Consider the following 15,992-nt stretch of genomic DNA (forward strand, 5'->3'; position numbering starts at 1 on the left):
CAATGTGTCACGAGAAAACAATCTCAGAATGGCTTCATTTTTCTGGCTGAATTAATTTTTCCATCACATTATACAATGTTTGTTTCCATGGTTACTACCACCCTGCAATCCATTAGCGATGGCCGTGCTTTCACACTATAGGAAAAAGTACCAGCCTATTCGAGCTCCCATGTTCCCAGCCACCAGAGAGGCCGGCACTTTTTCCTATAGTGTGCAAGCAAGGCTGGCTCCAGATTCACGTGGGCCCTTGGGGGATAAATCTTAGTGGGCCCCATTCTGGCATTTTTTCACATTTACATGTCCCCCAACATTATATAATGAACCCCAGTGCCCCCCAGATAGTATAGTGTCCCCCAGTGGCCCCCATACAGTATAATGACCCCCTGTGGCCCTGCACACAGTATAATGACCCTGAGTGGCTCCCCACACAGTATAATGAGCCCCCAGTGGCCCTACACACAGTATAATGACCCCTCAGTGGCCCTCCATTCAGTATTATGATCTCCCTGTGGCCCTCCATTTAGTATAATGACCCCCACTGGCCCCCACACACAGGATAATGACCTCCTGTGGCCCGGTCACAGAGTATAATGGAACCCAGTAGCCCCCTAACTGGGGGGTCATACTGTATTGAGGATTCATACTGAATGAGGGCTCTGGGGGTCATTATACTGTATGGGGGGCATTGGGGGTAATTATATTGTTTAAGGTGCCCTCACACAGTAGAATGACCCCCCGAGTGGCCTCCTCCCACAGTAGTATAACCCTGGCCCCCTCAAAGTGTAATGACCCCCGAGTGGCCCCCTAAGATACCTAACATTGCTGGAGTGCAGGGGAGCTAGCAGTCCTTTCATTCACTAACCTCAGCTGATTTCCCTGCGCTCCTTCTTTCCTGGGCTGGGCTGACATCACTGCTGGGCCGGGCCTAGAGGAGAGAAGGAGCACAGGGAGATGAGCTGCGGTTAGTAAATGAAAGAACCGCCGTCTCCCATCCGCTCCAGCAATAAGCGCTTCCATCTCTCTTGTTGGAAGCGCCCATAGCAGCCAACCCAGCACCCCCCTGAGAGCTGGACCGCCCCCCTTGGCACGCCACTGCACAGTGGGCCCCAACAGGAGCAGTGGGCCCCAGCACTTGTCCAGGTATGCCGGGTGCTGACGCCAGCCCTGTATACAAGCACCACAACCACTGGTGGATTGCAGAGTGGTTGTAACCATGGAAATGAGCAGTATATAATGAGATGGAAAAATGAATCCAGACAGCAAATATGGACAATCACAGTACATTAGTAAGTGTATTGTATTAACTTTCTCTACATGCTAAAGTTGTACTTTCCTCGTTCCCTGGCACCCGCGTCGCTTCTGATGCCGGCATGGCTGCCGCTGCATCTCCCCGTCGCACAGATGAAAACATCTGGCGTTGGGGGGTCAGCCAATAGCAGGCTGCGATCGGGACAAGCCTCCATAGCATTGCAGGTAACACTAGGGAGGCTTGTTCCTGTCGCTGCCTGCTATTGGCTGCTCCTTGACGTCAGATGTTTTTTTAGAAGGAACGCGGGTGCCATGGAGCGGGGTAAGTACAACTTCTGTGAGGGTCCCCAGCATATGGGGCACATTATAGAACTTGAATAACCCTTTTAACCCTTTCACGCATTTGGATGTAACTGTACGTCCAGATTGCATATAATTTAAGGCAATCAGGTGTGCAGTTGCGTCCAAATTGCTAAAAGTGTCAGAGCCCCGGAGAAGACAGCAAGGGACCAATCAGAGTGGCCCCTTGCCTTTGATCGCTCTGATTGGTTAGTCTGTGCGTGGCAGTGTAAAAATGCTGGTTTCAGGCTCTGATCTCCATTCGGGAGATTAGTGCCTGAAATCAGACATGGCCCCTCTTGCGCCCCTGATACCCTCAGTTCCCTCATTGTCCTTCAGGTGCCCCAATAGTCCTCTGCAATCCTCTCTGCTGTCCCCCCTGTGCGGCTGTGATGGCAGTTGCTTAGAAATTGAGCCGCCGCCATCAGCAGCGAGTGTGAGCTGTAACATGCCATTTAACCCCTTAGATGCCCGTGGTCAGTAGCCATGGTTGCAATGACAACCAGACGCCTTACAAAGGCATCCAGGCTTGCCATGTATCTAAGCCTGCCAGACCCTGAGGGTCTGATCAGGCTTAGTGTCACTGTAATACTGACAGTACAGTGCATTGCAATACATAACTATTGCAGTGCACTGTAGAGGAATCTGCCCCACTGAATCTTCAAGATCCAAATAGGACTTGATAAAAAAACTTTAAAAAATTTTAAATAAAAAAAGTTCCAAAAACAAATAGATAAAACATAATTAAATAAAAAAATAAAATAAATTGCCTTTTCCCATATCCGTTCATTTCTAAGTGATTAAGAAAATGAAAAAATAAAATAAACTACACATAAGTGGATAGCTAAATCAGCGTGGTGAATGCCGTAAAAAAAATAAAAAAAAAAATAAAAAAAAATATGAGAATTGCAGAATTGCTGTCTTTTTCACCTCACCTCCCCAAAAAATGTAATAAAAAGTGATCAAAAAGTCAGATGGACCCCAAAATGACACCAATAAAATCTGAATCCCATCCTGCAAAAAACAAACCCTCACACAGCTACATTGGTAGAAAAAAATAAATGTTAGGGATGTTAATGCAAAATACCATTTATTTTTATACTATATAAATTAGATATTGCTATAACCGTATCAACCCACAGAATAAAATTATCATATCATATACACCGCATGAGGAACATAATAAAAAAATAAAAATAAAAATGCTGCCAGAATTTGAATTTTTGCCCATCTCCTCTGTTAAAAATGGTTTAAAAAGCAATCAAAAAGTTATTCGTACCCCAAAATGGTTAAAAAAAAACTACAGCTTGTCCTGCAACAAACAAGTGCTACAACTCAGTCAACATAAAAATGAAAATGTTATGGCCCCTAAAAACTATTTCAGCTAATTCCATGTTAGAATATCCAGATGCTGCTCCTTCCCTTCTGAATGCTGCCGTTTTTCCAAATAGCTATTTACAACCACAGGTATTGCTGAATTCTGGGAAAAAATGCATAACATATAGTGAGGGGCATTAACTTCTGTTGTGCCTTGTGAAAAAAAAAATTGGGGCTAAAGCAATATTTTATTGGAACTAAAATGTAATTTTGCAATGTAACAGCCAAGTGTTTCTAAATTCTATGAAACGCTTGTTGGGTCAAAGCATTCATTTCAGGCCTCTTGCACACTGCCATGTTTCACGGCCGTATGCGGGCCGTGGAACCGCGGCCTGGATCCCTCCTGAGAGCAGGAGCACACGGCGTCACTGGTTGCTATGACGCCGTGCGCTCCCTGCTGCCGCCGCAATACAGTAATACACTGGTACGATCTATACCAGTGTATTACTGTACTGTGCCGGCAGCAGGGAGCGCACGGCGTCATAGCAACCAGTGACGCCGTGCGCTCCTGCTCTCAGGAGGGATCCAGGCCGCGGTTCCACGGCCCGCATACGGCCGTGAAACACGGCAGTGTGCAAGAGGCCTCACCCCTTGATCAATTACTTGAGAGTTGTAGTTTCCAGAATGGGTTAACTTTTTGGGGGTTTCTTTCTACATGAACCTCAGGGTCTCTTTAAATATGACATGGCACCTGAAAACAAATCTAGATAATCTGCCCACTAAAAACAATATTGCACTCCTTTCATTCTGAGCCCGGCCTTGTGCCGATAAAGAGATTTACGACCACATATGGGGTGTTTATGTAAACTGCAGGGTAATACATTTTGAGGTTTGTTTTACTGTTAACATTGCTGTGTTACAGAAAAAAATGGATTTAAATAAAAAATCTGCACACAAAAAAAATATTTATTTTATTTTTACCTACATTTTGCTTTAATTCCTGTGGAACACCTATAGGGTTTGTAAATTCAGTTTAAAATAAATTGAGGGGTTTAGTTTCTAAATGCTGTCATCTTTGGGTGGTTTCTATTATGTAAGCCCCTTAAAGTCACCTCAGAACTGAATTGGTCCTCAAAAACACGGTTTTTAAAATTTCTAAAATTGCTTTCATAATTCTAAACCTTCTTACATCTTAAAAAATGTAATGAAATAAACAAAATATGGAGAATGTTAATTCATAACTTTTTTGCGAGGATTCACTATTTGTCTTAAAATCTGAGAAATTCAAATGTAGAAAATTGCTAATTTTTCCAAATTTTCTGCATGCTTTAGATTATTTTTTTTTACATAAAGATAAAACATATCAACTCAAATTCACCACTAACATGAAGTATGATGTGTCACTAGAAAACAGTCTTACAATCACCTGGATCAGTAAAAGTGTTCCAGAGTTACAATATTAGCAGGTAAAGTGACACGTCAGATTAGAAAAATGGGGCTCCGCCATTTGGTCCAAACTGGCTGTCGCTTGAAGGGGTTAAATTCCAGGAGATAGAACTGGTCTCTGGGAAATGGTGAGGTGGAGATCAAATGACACTAATAAATCAGAGAGAGACTTTCTAGATCTACACGTTCTGGACTTTGCACCCACAAGAGTTAAACCTGGATTTTGATCTAAAATCTTATTTGGACTAGGAGTGTAGATATAAGTAATATTTAGGTTTTGCTACACTATTAACCTCTTTATGAGATCCACCATAATAATATGGTTCAATAGTTTTAATTAGTTTAGAGGTGTACATAGGATCATTAATAGTAGGGGAAACTATATGTATCGTATCTTTGTATATATATGGTTATTAAAATAAATATTTATTTTGATGACATGGTCTACTGGAGATGGAACATGGTATAGAATCTCAAATTTTTATGTATATGACATTTTGTATACAATTGCTTTGATAAATCTCTGTTTTCTGTATTTGTGTAAACTGCTTATTGTAAATTGGAATATACTAAGATTTTTTGTGGGATTCTGAGGGTTTAAATGATCTGTGGGAAGTGAAGTGGCTATGCAGTATGGCAAAACTCGAGTTGGGCGGGACTAGTGGTGTTGGTGTTTTATATGCTGTTATATCACTTTACTTAAATACAACCATTTATACAAACGGCCTTATTCTAAAGTTATTAGCCTACAACCACACCCTGTGGCAAATCTGTTTTGACATTCAGTTGCTGTATGTTACGTCCTGCATGGAAGCCTTCTAATGTAGGACATAGGAAGCGTCATTGGTAAGACCAAGGTGCGTGGTTAGTGTCACATAATATGCATGATAGGACAGCAGACACATGAAAAACCAGGAAGTAGGATTCAAGCATGGGGGATAAAAGAAAACTGCAAATAAGGGTAAATTTGAAGAAGAAAAAAACCAAGGAAGAATAGGAGCAGTTGATGAAAAAAAACTTTAGAGTGAAGAGTCGTTTACGGAACAGCTCCTTTAATACTTGTCATTTTGTGAGTACAGTAAAACCCTTACTTATGTGGAGGATTTATCCTGTTGCACTGGTGTTTCACTATGGGAGGCGCATGTCTATTGCATTCTCTACAGGACTGCAGGAGATGTGAGCAAAGGGTTTTTAGCATTGGCAAAAGCATGATCTGATTGTCAGCAGTGGGGAAAAATGTACAGTTACTACCAACTGGCAAGTATTGGACAAACTTTGAGCTCTTATGAACATTTCTGACTGCTCTTTTAGAGGATTTTGATTTTTATCTTATGTGTGTATTGGGAGAACAGGCCTACGTACTTCTAAGAAACTCTGCAGCGCTGTCATTGAGATTACTGTCATAGATTGTTCACACAAGCCATTATTTTTATTTGTGGTTTTATTTGTAGTAATTGATTGAACAGAGTTGTCTGTTGCCATGGAAATAGCGAGATGGGACTAAGCACCGGCCCCAGGTAGCCAGGTTTACAGAAACAATCAAATGGGCCGATGTTGCACTGTTTACATAACTTTCATCGTAGTGAATGGGATCCATGCAAACAGCACAGCAGAACAAATTACGCTACTTCCGTAACTCCCAGTGTTGCGGACATCTATTCTGATACTTAAGTCGATATATGGCAGAATTAACTTGTTGCCAGTGGAGAAAATGATATGAGTTTTTCAGTTGGGTTTTATGGAATGCAGAAGTTTTTAGTGGCAGACAGAAGGGGCAAGCACTGCTGTTCTGTGCTTTAGGCAAAGGACTGATTTTAAAAAGAGGCTGTCACCAGGAAATTCACAGCTAAACCCGGCATGATGCCTTGTAGGGATAGCTCAGCTGAATGTAATGCTATCTCTCACTAAGCCATCTGTTACTTCATTCTGGAGAAAAGGTACTTTAAAGAGGTGCGCTCTCTGTTCGTAGTGAGGACTCATTCTTGAGATAGGAGTGAGCCTCAAAGGTCGGACATTTTATGCCATAGCTTACCAATATGCCATAAATGTCAAAAAGAGAAAACCTCTTTATGTGCATTCAGAGTGAGCCCAAGCCACTCTGTGTACCCTTGCACCTCCTTCATCCCTCCCTCTCCTCCTCATTGACAGGACCCGGTTTCTGCATAGTCATCTCACTTGTCCTTGTCAGTCAAGGAGAGGGAAGGCTGGCAGAGGAAGCAGGATGAGCAAGGGTGTCTTGAGCCTACCCTCAGTACATTTGGGATAGCCCATATGGGACATTGAAGGCATATTCTAGTGATAGGCCATCAATGTCAGATAGGTGTGGGACCTTCTTCTATCTAGAGAATGGGGACCCCGAAATGAATGAGAGCAAACCACACATGCACTACATGGTCTCCATTCATTGCTATGGGGTTTCCAAACATAGCTAAGCAAGCTCTCGATATGCCATCTATGTCCCAGGTGGGAGTACCTCTTTAACTGCTCATTTTCATATGGTTTAAAAGGACTTTTTTCTGCCGAATGAACCAACAGATCACAAAATGAAAAGTATTATTACAATTTAGGAGAACTAGTCTTACAAGACATTGTGCCTGGTTCAACAGTGAATGTCCTGGTGACAGATTCCCTTAAAATTTATCAATCACGCTTTGCTTGTGGGCAAAAAAGCCTTTTAAAGGCTATGTACACATTTGGGAGCATTTTTTTGATGATTCTATTTTACTCACTTTGGGCTAAAAATATTTTTTTCAGTATGTGTTTATTAAAAATACCAAGCTGTTCTCTCACAAAGGGTTAACTGTTTGTCTAGCTGTGTTAATCCTACTTTCAATTTGTGCTAGTCATCTAAATTACTAAAAGGTCATAAGCACTTATTTAAGCCACATTCCTATCAGTAAGATAAGAATTAAACTATGATGAGTGTTTAGGCGATTAGGAGATTAGAGATAAGGAGTCATCAGCTGAGCTGCCTGACGGTAAGCAGTAAAAATACAGAGCATGCTACTAGAGAATCTCAAAGCTGTACATAAAAAGGGGCTCAAAATTTTTAATAAAGACCAATTGAAAAAAGTATTTTAGCTCAAAATGAATACAATGCAATAATAAAAAAAAATCCTCCTAAAGTGTACATAGCCTTTAAGTCAAGGTTTGCACATATTTATCCCCTTTTCTCATCACCAAATGTGAGGTTTGTCATACAGATGCAGAATTCTGTGGCTGGGCCTTCCTTCATGGTTGACAGTCACTTTTCTGTAGTTTCTAGTGTTGTCAGTATATTCATAAAGATAAAATATTTTTTATATATTTTTTAATTGTCCTCTTATATGTGAATAGCATTGATATAACCCCCACAAGGTATACAGTAGACAATCATACTTATTGAGGTCATACAGTGAACAGTTTAAGAGCTAGACACTTACGCAGAATGGGTTTGCACATCGTGCCAGCCACGACTGAAGTTCTGCTTCAGTTCATTCATCACGCTGACTCCCAGCTTATGCTTTATGTCTGCCAGGTGCTTCTCTTTGGCAGCTAACACTTGACGTAAAGTTACTATTTCATCTTCCAGCTATAGAAATATTAAAGTAAACAAGTCAAACCTAAAAAGAATATGTAGAAGTTAAAGAATCAAAAGTAACAGAAACAGATTGATATTTAGGTGTGGTTAACATCATTGATAAAGATTATATGAAGCCCCCTGTACATCATATACTTATCACTATTAATAGAGCTCTCTAATTCTTCTTCACCATATCTACAATGGCTTTGCCCATACAAGAACATCTTTCTTCAATATTCCTCTTTAGTAGAGGTTACAATCACATCGCATCTTATACTTCAGGGGCCATAAGTCCCCCGGCTTTATAAAAGAACAGTGGCATTATTATTACTTAAGCACAGTGGTACATTTGGCTAATTGAGGTATGTCAATGTACAGGGTGGGCCATTTATGGATACACCTTAATAAAATGGGAATGGTTGGTGATATTAACTTCCTGTTTGTGGCACATTAGTATATGTGAGGGGGGAAACTTTTCATGATGGGTGGTGACCATGGTGGCTATTTTGAAGTCAGCTATTTTGAATCCAACTTTAGTTTTTTCAATAGGAAGAGGGTCATGTGACACATCAAAATTATTGGGAATTTCACAAGAAAAACAATAGTGTGCTTGGTTTTAACGTAACTTTATTCTTTCATTAGTTATTTACAAGTTTCTGACCACTTATAAAATGTGTTCAATGTGCTGCCCATTGTGTTGGATTGTCAATGCAACCCTCTTCTCCCACTCTTCACACACTGATAGCAACACCGCAGGAGAAATGCTAGCACAGGCTTCCAGTATCTGTAGTTTCAGGTGCTGCACAGCATATGCTGTGAAGATACGAGATGTGCAGCACCTGAAACTACGGATACTGGAAGCCTGTGCTAGCATTTCTCCTGCGGTGTTGCTATCAGTGTGTGAAGAGTAGGAGAAGAGGGTTGCATTGACAATCCAACACAATGGGCAGCACATTGAACACATTTTATAAGTGGTCAGAAACTTGTAAATAACTAATGAAAGAATAAAGTTACGTTAAAACCAAGCACACTATTGTTTTTCTTGTGAAATTCCCAATAATTTTGATGTGTCACATGACCCTCTTCCTATTGAAAAAACTAAAGTTGGATTTAAAATGGCCGACTTCAAAATGGCCACCATGGTCACCACCCATCTTGAAAAGTTTCCCACCTCACATATACTAATGTGCCACAAACAGGAAGTTAATATCACCAACCATTCCCATTTTATTAAGGTGTATCCATATAAATGGCCCACCCTGTACAAATCTTTTATGTTTATGCTATATGTAATTCCTTTCATGCCATGTCATCACATTCAGTAGCACAATATTTAGGGACAAGGCATAGCCAATACACTATTGCCTACAAGCTTTAAAGGTCTTGCCCAACTTTTAATAAGTAATGGCCTATCTTTAGGATAGGCTATCACTAGCCAATTGGCAGGAGTCCAACACCCTGCTTATCAGCTGTTTGAGTGTAGCTCAGTCTCCAGAAGTTTGCTTCAGAACTACATAGCTCCATCATCTGAGTAGTTGAGGGAGCTCGTTACTAAAGCTCTGGTTCTATTGAGGTCAATGGAAGCAGTGCTGCAGTGACAAGCTCTGTCCACTACACAGTTGACCCTACATCTGTCATCTTATATATACAGTATTTGTTGGGAAAAAAGATTCTGTAAACAGAAACGCATCATCCAGTGATGGCAGATGTTGCCATCAGTTAATGGTGCCAAAACATACTAATAATCAAGTAAATAATGGCAGATATCTAATTTGAAAGTAAAACATTTCCAAGGGACTGTCTGGTGAAAAGATCTTGACTTTGTTTCATTGCCAACAATGTATGTTATGCACTTTTTAGAATGGGGGAGAAGCAACGGTGTTCCTTGTTCACCTTGGAGAGAACAGTTCATGGATTAATGGAAATCTGCCAGGACATCCTGCTACGATAGATGACTTGTACTAAGGTAAGCCTTAGTCAAGCTCACTAGTACGGCATACATATTAGGACATCGTCAGACATCATCCACAACTCCATCCTCCGTCAGGCAAAACTCCATCAGCCCTCAGACATCAGACAAAACTCCGTCCTCCGTCAGGCAAAACTCCATCAGACATCAGACAAAACTCCGTCTTCCGTCAGACAAAACTCCATCAGACCTCAGACATCAGACAAAACTCCGTCCTCCATCAGGCAAAACTCCATCAGACCTCAGACATCAGACACAACTCCGTCCTCCGTCACCAAAAACTCCATCAGACCTCAGACATCAGACAAAACTCCGTCCTCCGTCACCCAAAACTCCATCAGACCTCAGACATCAGACAAAACTCCGTCCTCCGTCAGGCAAAACTCCATCAGACCTCAGACATCAGACAAAACTCCGTCCTCCGTCACCCAAAACTCCATCAGACCTCAGACATCAGACAAAACTCCGTCCTCCGTCAGGCAAAACTCCATCAGACCTCAGACATCAGACATCAGACAAAACTCCGTCCTCCGTCAGGCAAAACTCCATCAGACCTCAGACATCAGATAAAACTTCGTCCTCCGTCAGGCAAAACTCCATCAGACCTCAGACATCAGACAAAACTCCGTCCTCCATCAGGCATCAGCCAAAACTCCGTCCTCCCTAACTCAAAATACGCCCTACTACACACACTATTCACCTGACGGAGCTGCTAGCTGCTGGAGAGGCAAAGGACCTGTGATGACGTCATGACCATGTGACGAGTCACGTGTGTGGGAGGGGTCAGACGTACACAGCAGCTGGTAGAGTGTACAGAACAGTAGCCATCAAATAGAGCTCTGTACTAGAGATGTGTGTGTAACCTGCATGTAGCAGAGCTGTGTACTGTGTTACAGAGATGTATGTGTAACCTGCAGGTAGCAGATCTGTATGTGTAACCTGCAGGTAGCAGAGCTGTGTACTGTGTAGCAGATCTGTATGTGTAACCTGCAGGTAGCAGAGCTGTGTACTGTGTAGTAGATCTGTATGTGTAACCTGCATGTAGCAGAGCTGTGTACTGTGTTACAGAGATGTATGTGTAACCTGCAGGTAGCAGAGCTGTGTACTGTGTTACAGAGATGTATGTGTAACCTGCATGTAGCAGAGTGGTGTACTGTGTTATAGAGATGTATGTGTAACCTGCAGGTAGCAGATCTGTATGTATAACCTGCAGGTAGCAGAGCTGTGTACTGTGTAGCAGATCTGTATGTGTAACCTGCAGGTAGCAGAGCTGTGTACTGTGTAGTAGATCTGTATGTGTAACCTGCATGTAGCAGAGCTGTGTACTGTGTTACAGAGATGTATGTGTAACCTGCAGGTAGCAGAGCTGTGTACTGTGTAGCAGATCTGTATGTGTAACCTGCAGGTAGCAGAGCTGTGTACTGTGTAGCAGATCTGTATGTGTAACCTGCATGTAGCAGAGCTGTGTACTGTGTAGCAGAGCTGTATGTGTAACCTGCATGTAGCAGAGCTGTGTACTGTGTAGCAGTGCTGTATGTGTAACCTGCATGTAGCAGTGCTGTGTACTGTGTAGCAGAGCTGTATGTGTAACCTGCATGTAGCAGTGCTGTGTACTGTGTAGCAGAGCTGTATGTGTAACCTGCATGTAGCAGAGCTGTGTACTGTGTTACAGAGATGTATGTGTAACCTGCAGGTAGCAGAGCTGTGTACTGTGTAGCAGATCTGTATGTGTAACCTGCATGTAGCAGAGCTGTGTACTGTGAAGCAGAGCTGTATGTGTAACCTGCATGTAGCAGAGCTGTGTACTGTGTAGCAGTGCTGTATGTGTAATCTGCATGTAGCAGAGCTGTGTACTGTGTAGCAGAGCTGTATGTGTAACCTGCATGTAGCAGAGCTGTGTACTGTGTAGCAGAGCTGTATGTGTAACCTGCATGTAGCAGTGCTGTGTACTGTGTAGCAGAGCTGTATTTGTAACCTGAATGTAGCAGAGCTGTGTACTGTGTAGCAGAGCTGTATGTGTAATCTGCATGTATCAGAGCTGTGTCCTGTGTAGCGGAGCTGTATGTGTAACCTGCATGTAGCAGGCTGTGTACTGTGTTACAGGGATGTATGTGCAACCTGCATGTAGCAGTGCTGTGTACTGTGTTACAGAGATGTGTGTGTAACCGCATGTAGCAGAGCTTTTTACTGTGTAACAGAGATGTGTGTGTAACCTGGGAACTATAAAAAAGTGTAAAATAAAACAAAAAAATTCAGATCACCCCCCTTTTCCCAAAATGAAAATAAAAAAAAATAAAAAAATACACATCATGGGTGTCGCAATGTGTAAAAACACCCATTGTATAAAAATATATTCCCCATACGGCAAACGGCAAAACAGAAGAAAAAAAAGAGTCCAAATGTCCGATTCGCCGTTTTTGGTCGCTTCATTTGCTACAAAAATGTAAATAAAAAGCGATCAAAAAGTCTTAAACACCCCAGAATGGTATCAGTGAAAAGTTCAGATTGCCCCGCAAAAAATGAGCCCCCACCCAGCGCCGTACACATAATTACAAAAAAGTTATAGAGCTCAAAATATGACGACAAAAAAAAAAAAATCTGATTCTGTAAATCTCCTGTCACTCCAAGTTACTCAGAATTGGTAACCCTAATTAATAAATACATGCAACATGAATGCATATATGCCGCTTCACACAGATCACAAGTGTTAGGCCTCTTGCACATGAACGTTGTTGGTCCATTCCGTGCATTGGGGACAGCAATTTGCAGTCCCCAATGCACGGGCAACGTGCGTGCAGCAGCCGGGACAGATCCAGACCCATTCAACTTGAATAGGTCCGTGAATATGTTCTACTTTTTTGCTGTGCGGAGGCACGGCCAGAAACACCACGGAAGCACTCTGTAGTGCTTCTGTGGGGATCCGATCCGTGTTTCTGTTCCGTTCAAGTGAATGGGTCGACATCACGGATGCGGGATGCACACGGCTGGTGCCCTGTGTATTGCGGAACCGCCGTATGTGGTCCACAATACAACTACAGGCACACAGCGACCATGTGCAAGAGGCCTTACAAAGATGGGATTTAAGGTGCACATCCTCTTGTGCTTCCCATATTCCACAGATTTATATCACACAGCTACTTACAGTTGTGCTGATAAGTTTACATACACTTGCAGAATTTATGATTTCTTAAAGGGGTATTCTCATCTTCCCTTTTTCATACTTACCTTCCTTGAGCGTGACGTTCACTTCCTGTATTCTTCTCCCGGCCGGGCCGCGCTTGCGCAGAAGACTGAAGATTCTCTCCCGGCCGGGCCGCGCAATGTCCTGAACGCGCACAGCGCTGCGCATGTGCCATGGTGACTTATTCCTGGCCTGTATAGTACAGAGTCGGCGTGCGCATTCGCGGCTCTGTACTATACTGGCCAGGAAGAAGTCATCATGGCGCATGCGCAGCGGCATGCGCGTTCAGGACATTGCGCGGCCCAGCCGGGAGAGAATTTTCCGTCTTCTGCGCAAGCGTGGCCCGGCTGGATTCGACAGGAGAGGTGGCCGTAACCAGGGGAGACCAAAGACAACGATCAGGTAAGAGGGGACTTATTTTCTAAAAAAGGATGGGAATTGGGTAATAAAATGTATTTAGAAAAATTATCACTGTCAAATCATTAACAGATTTAAGAGTGATCATTAAGATGAGAATACCCCTTTAACCATTGTTCAGAGAATATGATTGATACCACAGACACTTCTCTCTCGCTCGTGGTTAGTGGTCGGCTGAAGCCATTTATGTCAAACAACGGTGTTTACTCTTTATAAATCATAATCACAACACAAACTCCCCAAATGACCCTGGTCAGAAGTTTACACACCCCAGTTATTAATACCATGTATTGCCCCCTTTAGCATCAATGACAGCTTGAAGTCTTTTGTGGTAGTTATGGATGAGGGTCTTTATTTTCTCAGATGGTAAAACTGCCCATTCTTCCTGTTGAAAAAAAAAAGCAATTCCACCACAGTTTTACGTGATTTCTATTTACGACATTCGATGTGCGATAAAACTGACTGGTTACTTTTATTCTACAGGTCAGATCGAATCCGGCAATACCTTATATGTATAGTTTTTCTTGCGTTTTAATAGTGTTAAAAAAATAAAAATATCCGATTTTTTTTGTCGCCATATTTTGAGCCCCATAACTTTTTTGTAATTATGTGTACAGAGCTGGATGGGGGCTCATTTTTTGAGGGGCAATCTAAACTTTTTACTGATACCATTCTGGGGTGTTTAAGACTTTTTGATCACTTTTTATTTACATTTTTGTAGCAAATGAAGTGACGAAAAACGGCGAATCGGACATTTGGACTCTTTTTTTTTCTGTTTTGCTGGTTGCCGTATGGGGAATATATTTTTATACAATGGGCGTTTTTACACATTGCGAAACCCATGATGTGTCTTTTATTTTAATTTTGGGAAAAGGGGGGTGATCTGAATATTTATGTTTTTTTTTTACACTTTTTTATAGTTCCCAGGTTACACACACATCTCTGTAACACAGTACACAGCTCTGCTACATGCGGTTAGACAAACTGCTCTATATACACAGTACACAGCTCTGCTACCTGCAGGTTGCACATACATCCCTGTAACACAGTACACAGCTCTGCTACATGCAGGTTACACATACAGCTCTGCTACACAGTACACAGCACTTCTACATGCAGGTTACACACACATCTCTGTAACACAGTACACAGCTCTGCTACATGCTGTTACACACACTGCTCTATATACACAGTACACAGCTCTGCTACATGCAGGTTACACATACAGCTCTGTAACACAGTACGCAGCCTGCTACATGCAGGTTACACATACAGCTCTTTAACACAGTACACAGCTCTGCTACGTGCAGGTTACACATACATCTCTGTAACACAGTACACAGCTCTGCTACATGCAGGTTACACATACAGCTCTGCTACACAGTACACAGCACTTCTACATGCAGGTTACACACACATCTCTGTAACACAGTACACAGCTCTGCTACATGCTGTTACACACACTGCTCTATATACACAGTACACAGCTCTGCTACATGCAGGCTACACACACATCTCTGTAACACAGTACACATCTCTGCTACACAGTACACAACACTGCTACCTGCAGGTTGCACATACATCCCTGTAACACAGTACACAGCTCTGCTACATGCAGGTTACACATACAGATCTGCTACACAGTACACAGCTCTGCTACCTGCAGGTTGCAGATACATCTCTGTAACACAGTACACAGCTCTGCTACATGCAGGTTACACATACAGCTCTGATACACAGTACACAGCACTGCTACATGCAGGTTACACATACAGCTCTGCTACACAGTTCACAGCTCTGCTACATGCAGGTTACACATACAGCTCTGCTACACAGTACACAGCTCTGCTACATGCAGGTTACACATACAGATCTGCTACACAGTACACAGCTCTGCTACCTGCAGGTTACACGTACATCTCTGTAACACAGTACACAGCTCTGCTACATGCAGGTTACACATACATCTCTGTAACACAGTACACAGCTCTGCTACATGCAGGTTACACATACATCTCTGTAACACAGTACACAGATCTGCTACCTGCAGGTTACACATACATCTCTGTAACACAGTACACAGCTCTGCTACATTCAGGTTACACATACATCTCTGTAACACAGTACACAGCTCTGCTACATGCAGGTTACACATACATCTCTATAACACAGTACACAGCTCTGCTACATTCAGGTTACACATACATCTCTGTAACACAGTACACAGCTCTGCTACATGCAGGTTACACATACATCTCTATAACACAGTACACAGCTCTGCTACATGCAGGTTACACACACATCTCTGTAACACAGTACACAGCTCTGCTACATGCAGGTTACACACACATCTCTAGTACAGAGCTCTATTTGATGGCTACTGTTCTGTACACTCTACCAGCTGCTGTGCACATCTGACCCCTCCCACACATGTGACTCGTCACATGGTCATGATGTCATCACAGGTCCTTTGCCTCTCCAGCAGCTAGCAGCTCCGTCAGGTGAAGAGTGTG

General features: G+C 42.5%; 1 protein-coding gene across 2 annotated transcripts in view; it reads right to left on the reverse strand.

Annotated features, from left to right (window-relative positions):
* The window catches only part of TPD52L1 (TPD52 like 1), a 183,603-nt gene that overhangs the window by 63,810 nt on the left and 103,801 nt on the right, over positions 1-15,992 (reverse strand). The window contains exons 3-4 of one of the 2 annotated variants that reach the window (XM_044291502.1): positions 7,773-7,921; positions 863-925 (exon numbers count right to left, since the gene is read on the reverse strand). In XM_044291502.1, coding sequence (XP_044147437.1) covers positions 863-925; positions 7,773-7,921 — 212 coding nt within the window. The remainder of the gene's footprint in view (positions 1-862; positions 926-7,772; positions 7,922-15,992) is intronic. The other variant, XM_044291503.1, reaches the window with a different exon arrangement.

This window comes from Bufo gargarizans, chromosome 4, assembly GCF_014858855.1.
Source record: "Bufo gargarizans isolate SCDJY-AF-19 chromosome 4, ASM1485885v1, whole genome shotgun sequence".
Taxonomy (NCBI): Eukaryota; Metazoa; Chordata; class Amphibia; order Anura; family Bufonidae; genus Bufo; species Bufo gargarizans.